Here is a 22,023-nt window from a genome sequence, read left to right as displayed (position 1 = left end):
CTGCCATTAGGCATCGAGATGAAATGGACTAGCCTGCCGCATCATTTTTTCAATTTGATTTTCAGGGTGTCTGAATTCAGGCCTCTGTAGGTTGATAATTTTCATTTCCATCAAATGATGTGGCATCCTGTCATTCCTAACATATCACCCAGTTCATATCAGTATAGATATCCAGCATGATATTTTTCTATTTGAGACCTGATGTGTTTTCAAAGTGTTCCTTTAATTTTTTTGAGCAGTTATATATATATATATATATATATATATATATATATATATATATAATCTTAATACATAATTCACCTGCCTCCTCACTCACTCACGTCTGTCCAAAGCCGAATGCGCAGTCGCCTTCTGCGCACGTCTGAAGCCGAATGTGCAGTCGTCTTCTGCGCAGCTGCCCGAAAACCCTTACAAGACCAAAATCCAACCCCAACATCGCGGCGGATGCGCAGTCGCCTTCTGCGCACGTCTGAAGCTGAATGCGCAGCCGCCTTCTGCGCAGCTGCCCAAAAACCTTACGAGACCGAAATCCAACCCCAACATCGCGGCAGGCGGTGGATTTAGCCTACGCATTTCAGGATTATTATTCTGAAATCCCAAATCCTTTTCCCCATGCGTAGGATATTAGCCCCGATCACAGCCAACCCTCAAACTCAAAATAATACGTAAGAACATATTATTATTAAGTACTTTCAGCGGCAAGAACGACTCCACAGCTATCATGATCATTACACCACCGTCATCCGCAGATGTTGATGTGAGCAAAGCGAGGCACACATTCTTAGCCGCATACAAATATCCATAGGTGGCACGGTACGCATTGTCGTGCGCTGCTGCTGAGATCTGAGTAAAATAAAACGCTGCTGGCCTACTCGCACCAAGCACTGAATGTTCACCACACCATCTGGAGTGATTTTAATGCCCCTTGCATCCTCGCCCTTTCAAAACTGCTTATTCTTGCAAATTGATGCCAACGGCCGCAAAAATTCAAAGAGAAAGGCGACTTCGATTAAAGCTCTAGAGGCCTGAAAGGTGATTTCGACTACAGCTCGAGGCCTAATTACGCATTCTGATTCAATTACGCATTCATTCAATACACCTATATCAGGTTTGTGGTGCTTATACTTATTACTATTCCATATTTTACTGGAACATTCATCATTCAATATTATACTATAGGCCTGGAAAATTCATCAACTAACAGTACAAGCCTGTACAGTAATGAGTGAAGCGGACTAAAATCATTACAAAAAAACTTCTTCTTTTCTTCTTCTACTTTTTGTTGATTTGTATTTCTCATTTTTTCCCTTTTACTGCCATAGGCCTACTTAATTATAAAATATGGCAATTTTTATGCACATGACACAAAATAAATTAAGCTTAAAGACTACATGTGTTTCCAAATTCAAAGGGCATTCCCTGTCAATCTAGCATTCGCCATGACTATAAACAAGTCACAAGGCCAAACATTTGACATGGTAGGAATATTCCTTGCCAAACCCGTTTTCAGCCATGGTCAATTGTATGTGGCTTTTTCAAGAGTCAGAAGGGCGAGTGATGTGAAGGTGCAAGTTAAAGATGGGCCACATCAAGGGAAATTACTATCAAACAGTGAGAGTGTCTTTTCAAAAAATGTAGTCTACAGAGAGATTTTACAGCTTTAGTTGCACACTGACAGGCCTCCAGTATACAAACAAAAAACGTTGTCATAGCATGTATTTTTTAAGTGTACAGTATTTTTCGCTGTGATAAAGTCATACATATCCCAAACCTCTTAGTTAATTTTCATTACTTACATCACTTTGTTATTTATTTCTTACTTATCATTTGTTCTTCATACACTGCTGACACAAACTCGTGCCCGTTTCATCTTATGTTGTCGAAACGGGTATTTGTCTAGTATATATATGTATGTATGCATGTATGTGTGTGTGTGTATATATATATATATATATATATATATATATATATATATATATTTGCAGCTGGAGATCCACGAAGGGAGAAAAAATGAATCACGTATCATAAAGTAGTTTTTATTCCTGAGCTTTCAACCCCTACCAGGGGTCTTCATCAGAGGATAATGCTTAGACTTACAAGAATCAAAGGCAATATATAGCAACACATTAAGTGGGGGCGGTGGAGGTGACTAAGTCCGTATGATCGGGGGTTATGGGTTTGTATAGTTTATTTATTATGTACATGTTCTTCTTAAGTTAGCATATGCTGGATTTATGTCCTGGTGTCTGTTGATGGCGTTTTCATCTGATAGCTAAGACTCGGCCAACTCTCTGGCACTTTTAGTACTGGCCTTAAATTTTACTTTTACATTGTCCCAGTTGAATGTGTGTCCTGTCGATTTAGTATGTGCATAGATCAAAGATAGTGCGTCCTTTCTTCTGACGGCGTTGCGATGTTCCTGTACACGTATTGAGATTCTTTTTGACGTTTGTCCTATGTCTCTCATTAATTTTTGTTTCCTTAGTATTACAATGAGTGTGGACTCGTTTGAATAGGGTTTTTACACAGCTCTGTTTATGAGATACCGGGTGGTTGCTGGAGAAGGTAGAATCATGTCTGCGTAGCATTCTTTGCGGTAAACACTTGTGGTCAGGGTGGCGTCATTATTTCTTTTGATGTAGATGTCCAGGAAGCTGATGTGTCTGTTCATTTCTTTTTCCATTGTGAACTGGATTGCAGGGAATATTGTGTTGATATGATTGTAGAACTCATTCAGCTGGTTCTTTTTTAGTATGACGAATGTGTCGTCTACATAGCGTATCCAAATTTTGGGTGTAATTTGGGATAAAGCTATGTTTTCAAATCGCTGCATTACCAGTTCCGCTAGGAGTCCTGATAATGGTGATCCCATTGGCATGCCTTCTTTCTGAGTGTAATACTTGCCGTTGAAATGAAATATATATATATTATATATATGATATACTGTATGTATATAATATATACTGTATGTATGTATATTCATTGCATTTGTAGTCTGAGTCTCGATGACCTGAACTGAGTGGGTGGTTACCTACCAGGTAACGCTTGTGGTTGGTCTGCCATTCGGCAAACATCCGCCATGGTGCCCTCTTTCAGTTGCAAGAAGCAGATCATGGAATGTTGCATAATTTACTGTCAAATAAAATAAAGAGCACGCGACATGTGTTTAGCCCAAATTTTGGGCTCATCAGGTGTACGCACTCTACTGCTCCACTCTCGGAGATTCAGGTCGTCGAGACTCAGACTGTGAATGCAATGAATGTAATTACTCTGGACCTACAGGCTGTCAAATAAACGAACCACACGCCGTGGCGCACAGTAAAGGGGCTTCATCTCTGATGCGGACGTCCGAGGTTCAGTTCCCCGAGTGGGGAGCAGTAGAGTGTGTACGCCTGATGAGCCCAAAATGAGGGAGAAACACATGTTGCATACTCTTTGCTTTATTTGACAGTAAACTATGCATCCTCCACACTTGGGTAAGGCAGAGCAGCTTCTTTTATGTGAGACCCAGGACTGGTTCCTGTGCCAGGGCATGGCTTGTTGGAAAGCTCTTATTGGTCAAACGGAAGTTCCTTTAAATAGGGCTTATAAATCTCTGCAGCACCCTTTGGTGGGCCCCATGAACCCAAAAAAGGCTGCCCCATGGAACTACAGTTCCCAGTATGCCTTGGGAATGCTTTTTGGGGGAACATGTATCCCAAACAGGCTATTTAACCATGTCCTTTCATCACACTGGAATTCCGGGTGAGTAATAAAACTCTGTCTGTTATTTATTGAATATATTATTTGCCTAAGCAGTTAGAATGCACACATATACTGTCTTTCACACTGTCTTAAAAAAATGGAAGAGCTCAGAGGCAGTTGCTTAGTTGCAGTGTGCCTTTATTGATAGGCAAAAAGTACTGTGTGCTATAAAACTGTTATTTTATACATTTCCAATACTTTTTGAAATTGAGAGTGCTTGTTAACTGTAGTATGCTAACTAGAAACGCTTATGTTGTGAGCAAAACTAACATGTGCAGCTTGTATGTAAACAGAACTTTCCTTCTGTGGCAAAACATTACATTTTTGTGGAGTACATAGCAATTTTTAACATGGATCATACTTTATTTCCATATGGGATAGTGAGTGGTAGCCTACCAACAAAGCTTTAACAAAACATGTTTCTTACACTGCTCTATTCTATCTCTTTCTGTGAAAAGATGTGTGTACTTGTGCTCAGAAATTATTATTTAGGTCCCATCAGAAGTTCTGTATTTAAAAACTGATGAAGCAGAATCGTTGCAAAAAAAAATAATGAAAAGGTTACCGGGGGCCAGAAATAGGAAAGGCTTCCTCCTCAGTGGCTACCCCCTTGTACACAGTCATGTTAAACAAGCTTATCAATCACATATGACTTTTTTTCTTAATGGAAGCAATGTGTTTCTGCAGGTGGGAGTGGCACAAACAAGGCAAAATGTGTCCAGGAGTGGATGGGGCACAAGATGGAATATTACAAGAGTGGGCAGGTGCAGGATTAAAACATCAATACCGTGCATTCCTTTACTTTTCTGCTGTTCGTTGACACAGTAGTGCTCCTCTAAATGTTGGTTTATCAGTACTTCCTCTGGCTCCTCGCTCCATTAGTGGGGCCATCAGTGTTCACACTGTTGAATTAATGAATGTAGAATTCCTCAGCACTCATTTCCATGAAATGAGACTGAGACTACAGGTTTGTCCTTCAAAAATGGTAGGATTGCATAGGCCTCAGCCAGTTTTGCCTTTATTATTTGAGTGGGACTTCAGCCTGCCCCAGCATCTTCTTCTCTCCATATACCTCAGTGACTCTTCAGTCACCTTTGCAGCATAGTTTCCTGCCGAGACAAAACTCTAGGTGTCCTGATGAGTCCTTGGAAACTAGATGGCATTGCTGAATTAGTATGCGGGTTGCCTCCAATATCTGTGCTTCATGGTGGTTTAGTGGGCATATCATTGTTCTATATGAACACAGTTAGTTCCATGTCGTGTATGAAAAGTAGGTGTTATATTGATTTGCCTTTTAGCACACCCACTGAAGGACTTGACTTCTGCTAAAGTGTAGTTTAAAAAAAATACCTGTTAGGTTCCATTATTTTGCTTCATTATTTTAGGCTTCTTAATTTTGTTTAAGGAAAATGGTTGTATTTCAGAATTGTACATTCCTTTTATTTAGAAAATGCAGCCAACTCACTTTGCAAAATGCAATATTTAAAAACATAAGGTACCCCAGGTTTATAGTATGTTGATAACATGGGCTTTTAATTTGCATGTGAAGGTGCTTTAAAAAATAAATAAAATATCCATTTGTATCATAAAGCATGGCTAATCACTTAACTGTCTGAAATCTTCATTTGAATTTATGCAATTTCAGGTGTAATCATGGCTCCTGCAAAAATCACCTCTAGTGCTGGGAATCCATGGGTTGCTGTATTATATACATGGGCTCTAGTTCAGGTAACCTTGGATTTACACTTGGAATTTACACTGGTTATAAGCTTAAGTTATAAATAATTTTCCTAAGACAGACTGACACAAATATAATGATTTAGAAAAAAAAACCAGTAGAATTAGAGATGGTTTGTTTTAGTGAATGGAGCCAAGTAAAAACACCTTTTTTCAGAATGAACTTGTGAAATGGTATTCTAGACAGTATTTGAGCTTGTAAGAACTTTCCTAAATAATTTAAGCTCATTACAGCCTTCTTGAGTTGTTGGATCCTGAGCTATGTTGTGACTCTCAGGATGTCCTCTCCATAAACGGATGGCTCTGGTGATTGAAGTGAGTCATGATATAGTTCAAATGTTCAGCCCATCAAGACCAAGAAACTTTGGCTCTCATTTAATGTCCGTGATGGTACTTTCTTATGCAACTTAGAAGTCATGGATACATTGTCTATTTTAGAGTTCTGCTTGTGGTAAACAAAAGGGGTCAAGATTTTGAAAGGATATGAAAATAATTTATCCTTCTTTTTTGTTTTGCATAAGGCTGTGTTGTTTGCTGGGAAGCTGAACACCATTGCTGGAATTGTTACAGTTTTCTACTTAATGGCTTATGCTGCTATTGATCTGGCATGCCTGGCTCTGGAATGGGCATCCGCTCCTAACTTCAGGTAACTGTTTTGAAGGCTAATCATGATACACACTAATGTTGCATGGTATTTAAAATTTCATATAGAAAATTATATACACATATCAGAATATACAAAGCAAAATGTTTTATTTTAAAACAAAAACAAAATAAACAAAAAAAGAAGAAAGGCGCCAGGCCTTACAAGAATTAAGGCTGCTCAAATGTGACCATAATTTGCTCAAAGGATGCACAACAGACAGAATGCAACATGTAGTGAAAAGTGTTATTTTCTCCACATTCAATTTTAAATGGTTCAGTTTGTGCATACATAGAATCATCATTTTGCCGCTACATTAAATATGTGTCAGCCTTCAAGTGCAACCCTCCATGTTAGCTCTGTGCCTTCAGGTCAAAGTATTGATCTGCAGTGCACCTTCCATTTGAAAAGGAAAACTCTCTCTTTGAACTTAAAAGGGATGTCACAAGATCTGATACTTTGGTACCAAGTCAGTACCAGAATTGCTAAAATGTAACAGTACTTGCTTTTTTTATTGTATCGGTAGTACAGAGTGAACATTGCTTCTGTTTTCATGTGTGACTGCAAGTAGGAAGTACTTTGGAAGGCACAGTAAGACATAAGTATAAACTACACATGTTGAAAATAAAAATGGCAGAAGTCATGTCTGGAAAAGCTTTGTGTTTTCGAGACAGGAGAATTTCAGCGTGCAATAGTGGGAATTAAAAAAAAAAAAAAAGCGAAAATAGTCACATTTATATGTACACATAGCCTTTCATTATTGCTACTTTATCTCATTATAGAGTTAGTTCTGAAAATGATTTGTTCATATCTCATAACTGAGAATAGAGCTCAGAAATGTGATTGATAAGATTTTGTGTTCTGATCATTTAACTTGTTGTGTCAAGAATTTGTCAGAGGAGATGAATTGTTTGCAAGATTACTTTTATTGCAGTATCCTACACCAGCCCTAAAAAAGAACAGAGGCTTCACAGTCATACTCTGATTACATTGAACATATCTGCAGATGTCCATTGTAGGAAGAGAGTAAATTTTCTTGTCCACCCCAGGGATGGCAGAATAATTTAATATGGGGTGTATGATGGCTCAATTAATTAATTGTCAGTTTTACCTTTGGCAATGCTGATAATTGATTAAAACAATCAATAAGACGCCCCTCAAGGGATGTTATGTTAAATGTAGGTTGAGTGAGGGAGCTCTGTTTTGCTTTCCAGCTGGGATGCCTGAATGTGCAAAGATCTGTACAATTTATGAGTGAAGTTCATAAGTCAGCAAATATTAGCACTTTCTCTCTTGGGGTTCAGACTTGGCCAAAGACTTACTTTCACAAATAACCCAGACACACTTGTTGAAATGAACAAAAAACAATTTATTTATAATCCTCTTTAATAAAATCCCTGTGTGTGTCCATGTGTGTGTGTCTTCTGGTGAAGTGCGCATGCGCGGCGCAGTCTTTAATAAAAGACATCATTGCTGGGGACAGTGCTGATTGGGAACTCGTGGCCGCGCACATAAAATCCGTTGCTGGGGAGACGCCACACATAAAATAATCAGCTGCACGCCAGCACAGATTAAAATACTTGCTGGGGAACTGCACAGTACTTGCTGGAGAGACGCCACAGCAAGTTAAAATAAAGAGAGGCTGGATAGGAGATCTTCAAACAGACACAACACATCAATCAACAGCCACAGAGGAGAGGATAAATGAAATATTAATTATACTTACTGTATTGTCATATACGTTTCTATTTTATTTTAATTATTATTTTACTTTAGGCTTCTTGCAAAAATATTTTTGACAAAAAAAAAATTAAGACAAACAGAATGAGGTCAAGGTCCCTTGCCATTTAATATAGACTGTTCCTACTAATGTTTATGCACTACTGTTCTAGCGCCCGTTATTGTAACGGGCTTAATGTCTAATATAAAAATAATAGGAGATGAATCAGCTTCACCTGATTTGGTTCAACTGAAAGTGACAATAGGCACACTGGACAGGCAACAACAAGACAACCCTCAAAAAGGGAATGGTTTTGCAGGTGGTGACCTTAGAGAATTGTTCTCTCCTTATCCTTCCTGACTGATTCTTCTCTAGTTTTGCATTTTGCTAGTGTCCTTGGCATAATTGGTAGCATGAGTGAGTATATGCTGCCGATTCAAGTTGCACAGGTAGTACAGCTCCTCCTCCATGCTGTTGCAAGAAGGTTTTCTATGTCTCCCAGCACAATCTCAAGAGCATGGAGGAGATACCAGGAGATGGGCTATTACATGAAAAGAGCTGGACAGGCCTGTAGAAGAGCATCAACCCAGCAGCAAGACCAGAATTTGCTGTTGCGAGGAGGAATAGGAGGAGCAGTGCCAGACCCCTACAAAATTACCTCCAGCCGGCTACTAGTATGCATGTTTCTGACCAAGCTGTCAAAAACAGACTCAATGAGGGTGGTATGAGGCCCCAACCTCCTCTAACAGGACCTGTGCTCTCAGCCTATCACCATGCGGCTTGATTGGCATTCTCGAGAGAACACCACAATTGGCAATGTCGCCTTTGGCACTCCGTTCTCTTCACAGATGAGAGCAGGTTCACACTGAGCACATGTGACACATGTGAGAGAGTCTGGAGATGCCATGGTAAACGTTATGCAGCCTGAAACATCATCCAGCATAACTGGTTTGACGGTGGGTCTGTGATGGTCTGAGGAGGCATGTCCTTTGAAGGTCGCCCAGACTTCCACATGCTAGGCAACAGTACCCTGACTGCTCAGAGCCATTGTCAGAGCTTAAGCTAGTGCAGTGGGCCCGGGGTTCCTATTGCGGGACAATGCCTGGCATCATGTGTCCAGAGTGAGTAGTCGGTGAATACATTGATACATGTTCCCCAGATCTGAATCCAATTGAGAACCTCTGAGATGTTATTTATCAGTGCATGTGACTCTGCCAAGTAGCGCCACAGACTGTACAGGAGCTCACTGAGAGGAGATTGGACATCATCCGCCATCTCATCAGGAGCATGCCCAGACATTGTTGGGAGTGCATACAGGCACGCAGGGGCCATACTTGCTGCTGAGTCATATTATAAGTTACCGTAATGAAATTCACGTAAGTTGGATTGGCCTTTGATTTCAGTTTTTGACTTTGATTTTCAGTGTGGTTTTAATCCATTCCTCAGTGGGTTGTAGAGTTTGGTTTCCATTGGCTGTTCTTACATCATTTTGTTCTCAATGAATTACACAGTATTACTCAGTAAAGATTTTCTCCTTGAGTATTTTGTATATGTAGATCTTTATGTGTGATTTAAGTGTTCCCTTAAAACTACAAAAGGTTATTTTGCTTTTATCTCTCCTATAGAATTCAAAAGTTATGTAACTTTTTCTATCTCTTGGCTTAGGTAGATCTTCTCTTATAGAATAAGGCAGGGATTCCCAATCTTTTCATTCCAAGGCCCCCTTAAGAGACTTACCTTAGGCTGCGGACCCCTTATCTATCAACATCCAAAAGATTACATATCCACATCTCTATAACAAACTGCTATACAGACCTTCTTCCTGTTAAGTGCATGTAACAAAACTAGATTAAACAAGGCGCTTTTACTATGGAAAAATAGATTGCTCATAATAAATAAATTAAGCTCTCATAATAAATAAATTAAGCTCACCATAGGCCTAGTGAGACTTTTGGGCTTGGATATTTTTGCACAATTTGCCCACTCTGGGTTGTAGTTGGCTTAGGGACAATCTCAAATCAATTTCCACATTTAGACATGCTCTGTTTTTGGATTTCAGAACTTTTAATGCGTAAATACCTGCCACATAGGTATGTTGTTGCAAATGGTAAAAGGCAACTGTTTTGAAGGCTAATCATGATACACACTAATGTTGCATGGTATTTAAAATTTCATATAGAAAATTATATACACATATCAGAATATACAAAGCAAAATGTTTTATTTTAAAACAAAAACAAAATAAACAAAAAAAGAAGAAAGGCGCCAGGCCTTACAAGAATTAAGGCTGCTCAAATGTGACCATAATTTGCTCAAAGGATGCACAACAGACAGAATGCAACATGTAGTGAAAAGTGTTATTTTCTCCACATTCAATTTTAAATGGTTCAGTTTGTGCATACATAGAATCATCATTTTGCCGCTACATTAAATATGTGTCAGCCTTCAAGTGCAACCCTCCATGTTAGCTCTGTGCCTTCAGGTCAAAGTATTGATCTGCAGTGCACCTTCCATTTGAAAAGGAAAACTCTCTCTTTGAACTTAAAAGGGATGTCACAAGATCTGATACTTTGATACCAAGTCAGTACCAGAATTGCTAAAATGTAACAGTACTTGCTTTTTTTATTGTATCGGTAGTACAGAGTGAACATTGCTTCTGTTTTCATGTGTGACTGCAAGTAGGAAGTACTTTGGAAGGCACAGTAAGACATAAGTATAAACTACACATGTTGAAAATAAAAATGGCAGAAGTCATGTCTGGAAAAGCTTTGTGTTTTCGAGACAGGAGAATTTCAGCGTGCAATAGTGGGAATTAAAAAAAAAAAAAAAGCGAAAATAGTCACATTTATATGTACACATAGCCTTTCATTATTGCTACTTTTTCTCATTATAGAGTTAGTTCTGAAAATGATTTGTTCATATCTCATAACTGAGAATAGAGCTCAGAAATGTGATTGATAAGATTTTGTGTTCTGATCATTTAACTTGTTGTGTCAAGAATTTGTCAGAGGAGATGAATTGTTTGCAAGATTACTTTTATTGCAGTATCCTACACCAGCCCTAAAAAAGAACAGAGGCTTCACAGTCATACTCTGATTACATTGAACATATCTGCAGATGTCCATTGTAGGAAGAGAGTAAATTTTCTTGTCCACCCCAGGGATGGCAGAATAATTTAATGTGGGGTGTATGATGGCTCAATTAATTAATTGTCAGTTTTACCTTTGGCAATGCTGATAATTGATTAAAACAATCAATAAGACGCCCCTCAAGGGATGTTATGTTAAATGTAGGTTGAGTGAGGGAGCTCTGTTTTGCTCCCTGCCACATAGGTATGTTGTTGCAAATGGTAAAAGGCATCCATCGGATGGCTTTTTCACTCAACAGTGGGTATTCATTTCTGATATTATTCCAAATTTCTGACGGGAATGGCAGAGAATTGCATTTTCAACCTTTCATCATTGGCAATTTCAATTAGTCCTCTTGTGACCTAAAATCAAGACAATTCTTTTCAGTTCTGGACTCAAATGGATTTCTGGTCTAGTTTAAATCATGATTATTCAGGTCTGGGAAATAGTCGCAAAAGTATTCCTTCAGATGTGACAATATTATAGGCAAGACTGTTGCAAATTAGCTGTGCTGTGATCATGGCCCTGCTGGTTGTGATTCAAGGTATTTAAAAGTTGAAATATGTTGGTCAAATACAAAAGCTTCAGAACCCATGACTGGTTGTCAAAACAAACTGGGAGTTCTCAGTCAAAAGAAATTCACGTAGCTCTTTGCAGAGATTAAACACTTCTTGTAAAACTGCCCAATGAGCCACTGGACCTCAGAATGCAGCAGAAGGCTTTCAAAACTGGTGCCCATGACACTGTACAGTTTAGCAAACAGCCTGTGTTTAAGTGGACATGCTTTGATACTATTTACAACTTTAACAACGTCTTGAAACACTTGCTGCAATTCATCGTCCAACCTTTTTGTGACAAGTACTTCTCTGCGAAGCATACCATGTGTATATCCAAGGTATCTGGAGTATTGGCCTTTATTAACGTGACGACTCCACTGTGCTTGCCTGTCTTGGCAGCAGCGCCATCCATACAGGCGCCCACACAATAAGACCAGTCAGTTAAACTTGCCTGCATAAACACATCCAAATTTTTTAAAATGTCCTGACCTGTTTTCTTCCCCTGAATTTGTTTGCGGAATAAAAGCTCCTGAAGAAACTTTTGATCTCCAATAAAATCAGACGTAGACAATAAGCTGTTCTGTGTTATCTACATCTGTGCTTTTGTCCAACTGCAACTCAAACCAAGGGCTGTTTTTTTTGTTTTTTTTTCTGTTACATCCTCCGCCATGTCAGATATCCGTCTACACACAATGTTGTCTAACATAGGGACAATGTCAATTTTATGGGCAGCTTTCTCACCCAACAATTCCCGAACTATGTCTTTGATGACCAGTAATATCAGATCTTCTCCAACTGTGTGAGCTTTCTTTGCATGGGCAACACGATACAACACAAAAAAAGGTTCCTTCAGTGCCCTCTCCAAATCCTTTGCTTACTCTATGAAAGTGCTTGCTTGTTTCACAAGCAGTGCTGCTTTCCTTTGGGAAAAGTCAACATGTTTCCCAACATCAGCTGGATTGTTTTGTTCTAGATGTCTTTTCAATTTAAACGGTTTTAGACGTTCATTTGACAGAATATCCTGACGAATAGCACATTTTGGGGTAATCAAGTCTGTCATTTTTCTTAGCCAGCACAAATCCATACTCTATGTATGAAGCTTTATACTTTCTAGATTTAGATTTTTCTTTGTAATATGACTCATTTGATGAATTTTAAGCAGAACTATAAGTTGGGCTTTTTTTGGAACATTTCTTTTTTAAAAAACCCACCATTATTTACATATGTTTAGTATTCGATGCACTGTATCTAGCTCGCTGTGAATTGCTTCAACACCACAATGCAACGTGTATACATCTACGGTAGCCTTTGAGTAGCATTTGAAAAATGCATTTATTAATTGGCAAGCGCACTAATGAAGTGACGATGATATTATTAAAGTACAAGGTTAACTAGAAAAATGCTTTATTATTTACTTTATAAATAATAAAATCGTATGATTTTTTTTTTCTCCCATTTTGCTGCGGACCCCCAGGGGGCCATGGACCCCAGGGTGGGAACCACTGGTATAAGGTACATAACTTATTAATTCTGATCTTTCAATTCATGTTTTCAAGACGGATACGTTTGCTAGTTATTAAGCTTCTTGTGTTTTATACTGTGCTATTCATACTCTCACAGCAGCCTCTCCGCTAGGTTACCACTAACACCCACACACAGCTCTCTGTCTCTCCCTCTCTCTCTCTCGTGTGTATGTAAGTGTGCAGGAGCATGCGTGGAAATGAGATGCTGCTCTGTACTTTCTTACTTGTTTTAGGTTGAGAAACTCATAATAGCACGAACTATCTTTCATAAGATTATCTTACAGTGTCACCAGTACCCTAATACATTAGCTGGGTTTGTTCTATCTATTACATTACAATTAATAGTTCTTGGAATCAAAGTAATACTTATGGTTCAAGGTGACTGATGCTTTTCTGGTTGGCTTTCTCTAGACACAATAAAAGCTTTCAGATCGCTTTGTTCAGGAGCTTATCTCCTTCACCTTTAGTCTCACCTTCTGGTTGTGGGTAGTACTGCTGTTTCTTTTTGAGGAATTTACACACAAATAAATGTCCTTAGTAATTAACAAAGTTATGTCTACTAGGTTTGCTGCTGATCAGTCAGCCTCTTTTGTTAGCAAGGCAAGCACTTGGTTTACATAAGTCTTTCTTGCTTGTGCACTTGCTGTTCCTGAGCAAGGTTGGACTAATGGCAGCCTCGTCCATGCTCCAGTACAACAAATACTCCACCCTTCCAGTCCAGCATAGCTACCCCTCTGGAGTAAAGGGACTACTATGTTGCGGACACCCATATATGGTTTCTGGCTATGAGCAACCAGAGATGACCAGACTGAGTTGTAGCTTCTGTGAGAAGTGCAGTTAGTTAAGGTGTGTGTGATGTTTATTTAACAAAGGAATTGGTTTATTGGTTGCACAGAAATCCATCTTTTTGACTGATAATTGGTACAAAGTTCTATCCCTCAAGGTTTTCAGTTCTTGTTTTATCAGCCTTTGTTCAGAACTTGGGTGCCCCAGTTGTACCTCCAGGAGACTTCTCTGCTGATGTTACAAGGTCTGGTATCGATTATCTTATCAGATAAGGTACAAAGTTACATTCAGGCAAGGGGCTCCATCAGGCAAACAGACATTTTACCTCGTAATAACAGTGTCTGGCAGAAGCTTGTTAAGCCAGGACTTGGGTTCCAGCCTGCAAAATGAATAATGCCAGTCTATTCAACACTATCCATTTTTAAACCGGTTTATGCAGGTCAATGCCATGGGGGAAACCTGGCATGCGTCCACTGTTGTTAATGTAGGACAGTGGGATGTGAGATGAAACTGCAGCGCTAACAGCAAGTTGTAGCAAGTAAAACCCAAAGCAAAGTTCAGACGAAATAGCTCTTTGGCTTGTGTCTGGTGATGAAATTAGCTACTCCACTTGTTATGCCAAATTTATATATATATATATATATATATATATATATATATATATATATATATATATATATATATATATATAATATTATATATATATAATATTATATATATATATATATATATATATATATATATATATATATATATATATATAATATTATATATATATATTATATATAATGTGTGTGTGTGTGTGTGTGTGTGTGTGTATATATATATATATATATATATATATATATATATACACATACACACACATACACACACACACACACACACACACACACACACACACACACACACAGTGGAACCTTGGTTTGCGAGCATAATTCGTTCCAGAAACGTGCTCGTAGTCCAAAGCACTCGTATATCAAAGTGAATTTCCCAATAAGAAATAATGGAAACTCAGATAATTTGTTCCACAACCCAAAACTATTCATCTAAAAATGATTAATACAAAATATAAAGTAAAAATACATAAAACAAATTAACCTGCACTTTACCTTTGAAAAGAATCATGGCTGGTGTGAGTGAGTTTCTAAACTCTTGTGGGATTGCACCCAACGGGACGACACGCGGAAGAGCATCCCAAAGCAATCGCAGTCTCCCAGCGCTGTATTAGTTCGCTGTAAAAACGAATCCGAAAAGATCGCGGACATGCTATAAGCGCCTGCCATGGATGGGTGATACAAGGAACATTATAAATGCTCAGGGCCCTGCCTGACTGCTGTGTCTGTGTATAGGAGAGTGGCAGATCCCGATACAATAAATAACCACGCTGTTGCTGTTTCAAGCTGAATAAAGCTGGTGTTGCTAAAGTACTGAGACTCAGCTTCGTGTTTTAGGGTGCAAGACGGGGACTCGCACGTCATAGCACATACACACACACACACGCACGCGCACACACAGTCACAATGCTAATGCTGCAGTAAACAGTATATGCTCGTACGGATGTTGACTATATGAGTGAGGCACGCCGACTCAGATGGAGAATAGGAGACGATTGCCCACAATCCCGCAGCGAGAGAGAGAGAGGAACCATCAGCTCAGTTGTGATCACATGACGCTCAGCAGACAAAGCGTATACATACTACTCGTACTGCAAGACCTCGCTCGTTTATCAAGTCAAAATTTATTAAAAATTTTTGCTCGTCTTGCAAAACACTCGTAACCCAAGTTACTCGCAAACCGAGGTTCCACTGTGTGTGTGTGTGTATATATATATATATATATATACTAGCCATGTGCGCCCAACTACGTTGTGCGTGTTAAAGTTGTCTGTAAAGGGCTCCCTGTTTAAACACGGCTGCCAATCGTGAACTGGGCCCTTCGTCGCACAGCAGTATGATTTTTTATAAGGGAAACAAAATTACAAAACAAAACCCTTGGATATTGATTCGATAGGAACGACCTACTCAGAATCACTGTCCGAATAGTAATTATGTGGTGGTGGAGGAGCATTTCTGCTTCTCTCTGTTCACAGTCCGTCTCGTTTTCATGATGCTGTCATTTCCTCTCATGATCTCTTCTCAACCTTTCTCCAATCTCGCAGGTTGCTTTATGGCATTCCAAAGAGTAAGGAAGAACCAATGCTTCTTTCTTGAACTCCAAACGTCAACTGATGGAAAATCACAGAAGTGTGTCTGACTTATATACTCTGACTGCCGACTCCAAGAAGTGGGTGAACATTCGATTTGGCCGAAGTGCTGCCAACGACGGTCGATAGAAACACAAAAAACCACAGTCTCGACAACGAAGTTGGTGTCGACGCCAGATCTAAACACAAAGAGTGGTGTCGACGCCAGATCTAAACACAAAGAGTGGTATCGATAGTGTTTTTAAACAAATGTAACAACCAAGGTGTTGTGTATTCAGCCAGTACAAACAGCACGTAGTCTCCTTTAGTTCAATCCTCTTTAATCACCACACTCCAACCTCATCCAACGATCCTCCATCACTACTGCCCTCTACTGAACACAGCAGGAACACCACACAAGGCAGTGAATTCGCGGACAAACAAAGATCAAGATCCAAATGAAGATTATATAAAGATAATATACAGTCATATGAAAAAGTTGGGGAATCCCTCTTAATTCTTTGGATTTTTGTTTATCATTGGCTGAGCTTTCAAAGTAGCAACTTCCTTTTAATATATGATATGCCTTATGGAAACAGTAGTATTTCAGCAGTGACATTAAGTTTATTGGATTAACAGAAAATATGCAATATGCATCATAACAAAATTAGGTGCATAAATTTGGGCACCCCAACAGAGATATTAAATCAATACTTAGTTGAGCCTCCTTTTGCAAATTTAACATCCTCTGGATGCCTCCTGTAGCCTTTGATGAGTGTCTGGATTATGGATGGAGGTATTTTTTGACCATTCTTCCATACAAAATCTCTCCAGTTCAGTTAAATTTGATGGCTGCCGAGCATGGACAGCCTGCTTCAAATCATCGCATATATTTTCGATGATATTCAAGTCGGGACTGTGGCGGCCATTCCAGAACATTGTACTTCTCCTTCTGCATGAATGCCTTTGTAGATTTCGAACTGTGTTTTGGGTCATTGTCTTGTTGGAATATCCAACCCCTGCATAACTTCAACTTTGTGACTGATGCTTGAACTCTATCATGAAGAATTTGATGATATTGGTTTGAATTCATCCGACCCTCGACTTTAACAAGGGCCCCAGTCCCTGAACTAGCCACACAGCCCCACAGCATGATGGAACCTCCACCAAATTTGACAGTAGGTAGCAGGTGTTTTTCTTGGAATGCAGTGTTCTTCTTCCGCCATGCAAAGCGCTTTTTGTTATGACCAAATAACTAAATTTTTGTCTCATCGGTCCAAAGCACTTTGTTCCAAAATAAATCTGGCTTGTCTAAATGAGCATTTGCATACAACAAGCGACTCTGTTTGTGACGTGAGTGCAGAAAGGGCTTCTTTCTCATCACCCTGCTATACAGATGTTCTTTGTGCAAATTGCGCTGAATTGTAGAACAATGTACAGATAATAATAATAATAATAATAATTCATTATGGGTTGTCAGTAACCATTCTTACAATCCTGCGCATATGCCGCTCATGTATTTTTCTTGGCCTGCCAGACCTGGGTTTAACAGCAACTGTGCCTGTGGCCTTCCATTTCCTGATTACATTCCTTATAGTTGAAACTGACAGTTTAAACCTCTGAGATAGCTTTTTGTAGCCTTCCCCTAAACCATGATACTGAACAATCTTTGTTTTCAGATCTTTTGAGTGTTGCTTTGAGGATCCCATGCTGTCACTCTTCAGAGGAGAGTCAAAGGGAAGCACAACTTGCAATTGACCATCTTAAATACCTTTTCTCATGATTGGACACACCTGTCTATGAAGTTCAAGGCTTAACTAGCTTATCCAACCAATTTGGTGTTGCAAGTAATCAGTATTGAGCAGTTACATGTATTCAAATCAGCAAAATTACGACACAGACTGGACACGGAGGCAAACGTAAAATACGTCTTCCCCATAATCCCCACAGGCACAACACAGTCCCCAGTGCAAATAAACACCCAAGCACTCTTCTCCTTTGCACCACCACTCTTCCTCCTCCTCCTTCTCCTCCTCCTCTTCTTCCTCCTCCAAGTTTAGTCCTCCTCCTCCCGACTCTGGCTGTTGAGTGGTGCTTGCTGGGCCCTTTTATAGTCCACCCAGAAGTGCTGCAGGTGGTTGATCGGCGAATTCCAGCTGCTCTTCCGGGTGTGACGAATACGCTGCCCATGCGGGCTCAGGAGTCCCAGCTTCAACACCCTCTAGCAGTGCCTGCGGGACCCAACAGGGCTGTACCCAACTCCAATTCCCATGGAGCCCTGGGGGAAACCGAGGCACCGCTCCAACCAAGGGAGGCTGCCATCTAGCTTCCAGGGGGAGGTATTGGGTTTCCCATGCCTGCTCCCCCGGAACATATACGGCAGGGGCATCCCGATTGGGCATGATCCCTGGCCACCTGCCACAATATACTGTATATATATATATATATATATATATATATATATATATATATATATATAATATATTTATTTTATATATTTGTGCTTCAAAACACAAAGCATCACAGAGACATACCAGTTAGAAGGATGGGCAAAACAGCTTCATTGCTGAATATGAATTTGCAAAAGCAAATTTTGTGTAATTAGTGTGGTTTTTGAAGCCAATCAAATGTTCATTAGTATAACCCCTAAAAATGTAGTGAATGTACACATACCTCATATATTTGAAATATACCTTTGTGAATGTGATGCCATCTACATACACTGTTCATTTAAAGTGAAATTTCTAACCAGCTGAACTATGAAAAGAAAATGACAAATTATGTAAAAGTTGATCTAAGTATGTATGGTAATGGTTAAATTTTCAAATTGTAAGCTTTTTTTATGGAACATTTAAGGAATCTATGCATTTTAATTGAATTAAATTAATTAGTTTATAGTCACCCCACGATTTTATTTTTAGTCAAATATGACCAACAAAATCTACAAGAAAAAAATGTTTTTTTTACTTTTTAGGCATTTTTGAATAAAATTCACTCCGTCTCTTAAAAATCTTTATGTATTTTTTAGCCACCCTATTGCCACAGAGTCCTCAACACGTTACAAAAACCTTGACTTGGGTGGGAAGGTGATTTGACAGAAATAACATTAATGACAGAGTGAAATCGAACCTATGATCTTAAAGTAAAACAGAACATTCATTCACGTTCATTTCTTATTTCAGAAAATCATAACCACGATTAAACCTTACACGTTTGATGTACTGGAAGTGTGCATATACTGTATCTTTTGGAGAATTGAACTTTCAATCTTTTTTAGAAAAGGCCAACACTTTATCCACCAAGCAAATATCGCCAAATCACTGAATAGAGTATTTTGCCAAATTTGTATATAAATATAAAATAAAAAAAAATGAGTTTATTACATTGGTCTCAAACCTTCAAACATTTGATTGAATGTCTAACACGCTAACCACTTGACCAATGCTGCTTAACCATCATACTGAAGTAATTTTGACAAAACTTCAATATCAATTTATCAAACTGATTTTTTTTCTTTTATCAATCTGTCTTCATTAGTCTTCAGCCTTCGACCTTTTGATCGAAAGTCCATCATGCTAACCACTTGACTAACACTTCTAATTTTTTATATATATATGAATTTGCTAAAAGCATAATAAAAGGAAATGAGAAATTTAAATTTGATATAATTAACGTACAGATCCTGGGTCAAAACTGATGAAATATTACATTGTCACCAGAGGTCAGCTTGCATGCAAAGTTTGAAGGAAATCGTCAGGTAAAAAAAATTGATTGCAAAATTTGACCCAGAAAAAAGAGAGGGCAAGTTGAATAAAATCGTTAAAAAAAGGAACTCTAGGAATTTGACATTTTAAATTACAATTTCTAATTACAGTTTAATTTTTATGTTAACTGTGATACTTTAGTAAGTTTTTTTTTTTCTTTTTTCAAACCACCTAATGATGCAAATATAAATCTTTCAGTAGCAAATTTTGCAATCCTATCAGAGTGGTTTTCTGACAAACCAGGCTTTAAACAGTTTTTTTCAATAACAATATCCTGAATTATCTTGGAATTCATTAATTCAACAGTACAGTTATAATAATGTTTGAATATTTATTTTTAGTATTTTCTTCAGCAGTATTATTCAGTTACTGGATCGAAAAAGTCAAAGAATAAATCTAGACTGTGCCCATGGTTAGAAAAATCAGGTAGTCCATGATGGCATTATTCTTTATAAACCCTATGCTGAAATTCGTCTGTGATTATAAGCTGCACCGACTTGTTGTTACACTGGAGGAATCCCTATGTTAATCACACATTAAAATTCAAGCCCTGCATTGTATTTTGATATTTATGAATGCTAGTACTAATTTAGTTAAATGATATTTGATGGGTACACCAGTATTTTAAAGCTGCTACTACTATTAATATTTATGCATTTTATATTCAATTTATTACAAAATAAAGCACAATATTGTTCTCTTGAATAATAAAAAGCTGTTGATTGGGATTTCTATTTTTGCTGTGATATTGAATGGGTATTGAGTACCGTGAAATGTCACTGGTATTGGTAACAAATCCAAATATTCTCTTATTGGGACATCCCTAGTACTGAAGACTTTCATTTTTTGTGCCAGTCACAGATAATCCTTTCCTAAACCATTTCACAAGTACACCCAATTGTTTCACTCATCATCATCATCAACATCATCATCTTAGACCGTTTTTCCTGGTGATAGTCACAGTGGCAGCAGGAAAAGCAGGGTTGATTTTTCATTAATTTGAGGGGTGGCATATTATGTGACTTGTTCATGCTTATGCTGTTAAAGGCTTTGAGTGTTTTAAGAAATAAATTTGGAAACCAGTCTTGAGTCAGTTACAATCTGTGCCATCAAGGCAAGAAACATTTTTAAGCTTACTTTTAAGTTCACTATCCAGTTATAACACTTTTGGAACATTATCCATATTAACAGCAAAAAGAGATAAAAATTGCAAAATCTGTCTCGCTGTGCCTATAATTCTGAAAGCAAGTTTCAAATTCCCCTTGAAAAATGGCAGCCTGAGCATCATGTATGGCAAAATGCACACTTCTGATTAAGCACTGTTTTTCAAAACTGAGAAAATGACTGAGTTTTGCCTAGTCATTGTTATTGACTTGTTGTAAAGTTTGAAGAATGGAGATCATAAATTAAAACTGAAATGAGTTCACCTGAAAGCCATAACTATCCTCTTCTGACACACACATTGCTGGAAAGCAATTGAGTACCACTGCTACTATGTGCGTCTTTACTCCTTGTAAGACATAGTCTGATTTGCAGGAGGAATTGTCCGCTTTGCTTAATCAGCTACCAGAAAATCTTTCTCAATCTTTCACAGTTGTAAATGGTTTCTCTTGTGCACAGATCTGGAACCACACCTGAAGTTCCCTCTGTGGGGGTGCTGCTGATAAAATCACCAGTTGCAATTTTTTATTTTTAAAATTGTGCATGGAAGACAATGTTGAAGCAAGCATGCACAATTACCATCTGTATGCCTTGCTAAAGACTTTCACTATTTTAATGGTAAAAGCTTTGATTTACTTCATTATTTTTGGATGACACTGCATGACAACTTACTACCCTTACATCAGCCAACTCTAGCATCATCTTGTCAAGACCACCTCACAACAGCTGGAATATTGGGTATTTCTATGAGTAGTCTATGGGCTGCCTACACCTGTGATATGAGCCAGATACACCCCACAGGCCAAGGTTTGTCCACCTTTGATGTATGATACAGTCATGATGTAACTATATACAATATTAGAAAAGGTGCCCCTGATTCATGATTGCTCTTTCATGGGGATCATAAAGTAGCAGCCTGTGGGCCACATCAAGGCCCCAAGCCATCCTCCAATACATTTTTGTCAGTTATATTAAATCATGTATATCATTAAATTCAGGCATGAGCAGAAAGTGTGAAAGGGGTAAGCACCGAATATATGTTTACAAGGCATGCAAGACGTGAGAGAGAATT

At 38.5% G+C, this 22,023-nt stretch overlaps 1 protein-coding gene across 2 annotated transcripts in view; it reads left to right on the top strand.

Annotated features, from left to right (window-relative positions):
* slc12a9 (solute carrier family 12 member 9) overlaps positions 1 to 22,023 on the top strand; it is a 95,865-nt gene that overhangs the window by 60,118 nt on the left and 13,724 nt on the right. For both annotated transcript variants that reach the window (XM_028798274.2, XM_028798273.2), the window contains 2 exons: positions 5,393 to 5,475; positions 6,006 to 6,130. In XM_028798274.2, coding sequence (XP_028654107.1) covers positions 5,393 to 5,475; positions 6,006 to 6,130 — 208 coding nt within the window. The remainder of the gene's footprint in view (positions 1 to 5,392; positions 5,476 to 6,005; positions 6,131 to 22,023) is intronic.

The sequence above is a fragment of the Erpetoichthys calabaricus genome, chromosome 3 (assembly GCF_900747795.2).
Source record: "Erpetoichthys calabaricus chromosome 3, fErpCal1.3, whole genome shotgun sequence".
NCBI classification, from domain to species: domain Eukaryota; kingdom Metazoa; phylum Chordata; class Cladistia; order Polypteriformes; family Polypteridae; genus Erpetoichthys; species Erpetoichthys calabaricus.
This window is presented reverse-complemented; position numbering and strand designations above follow the sequence as displayed.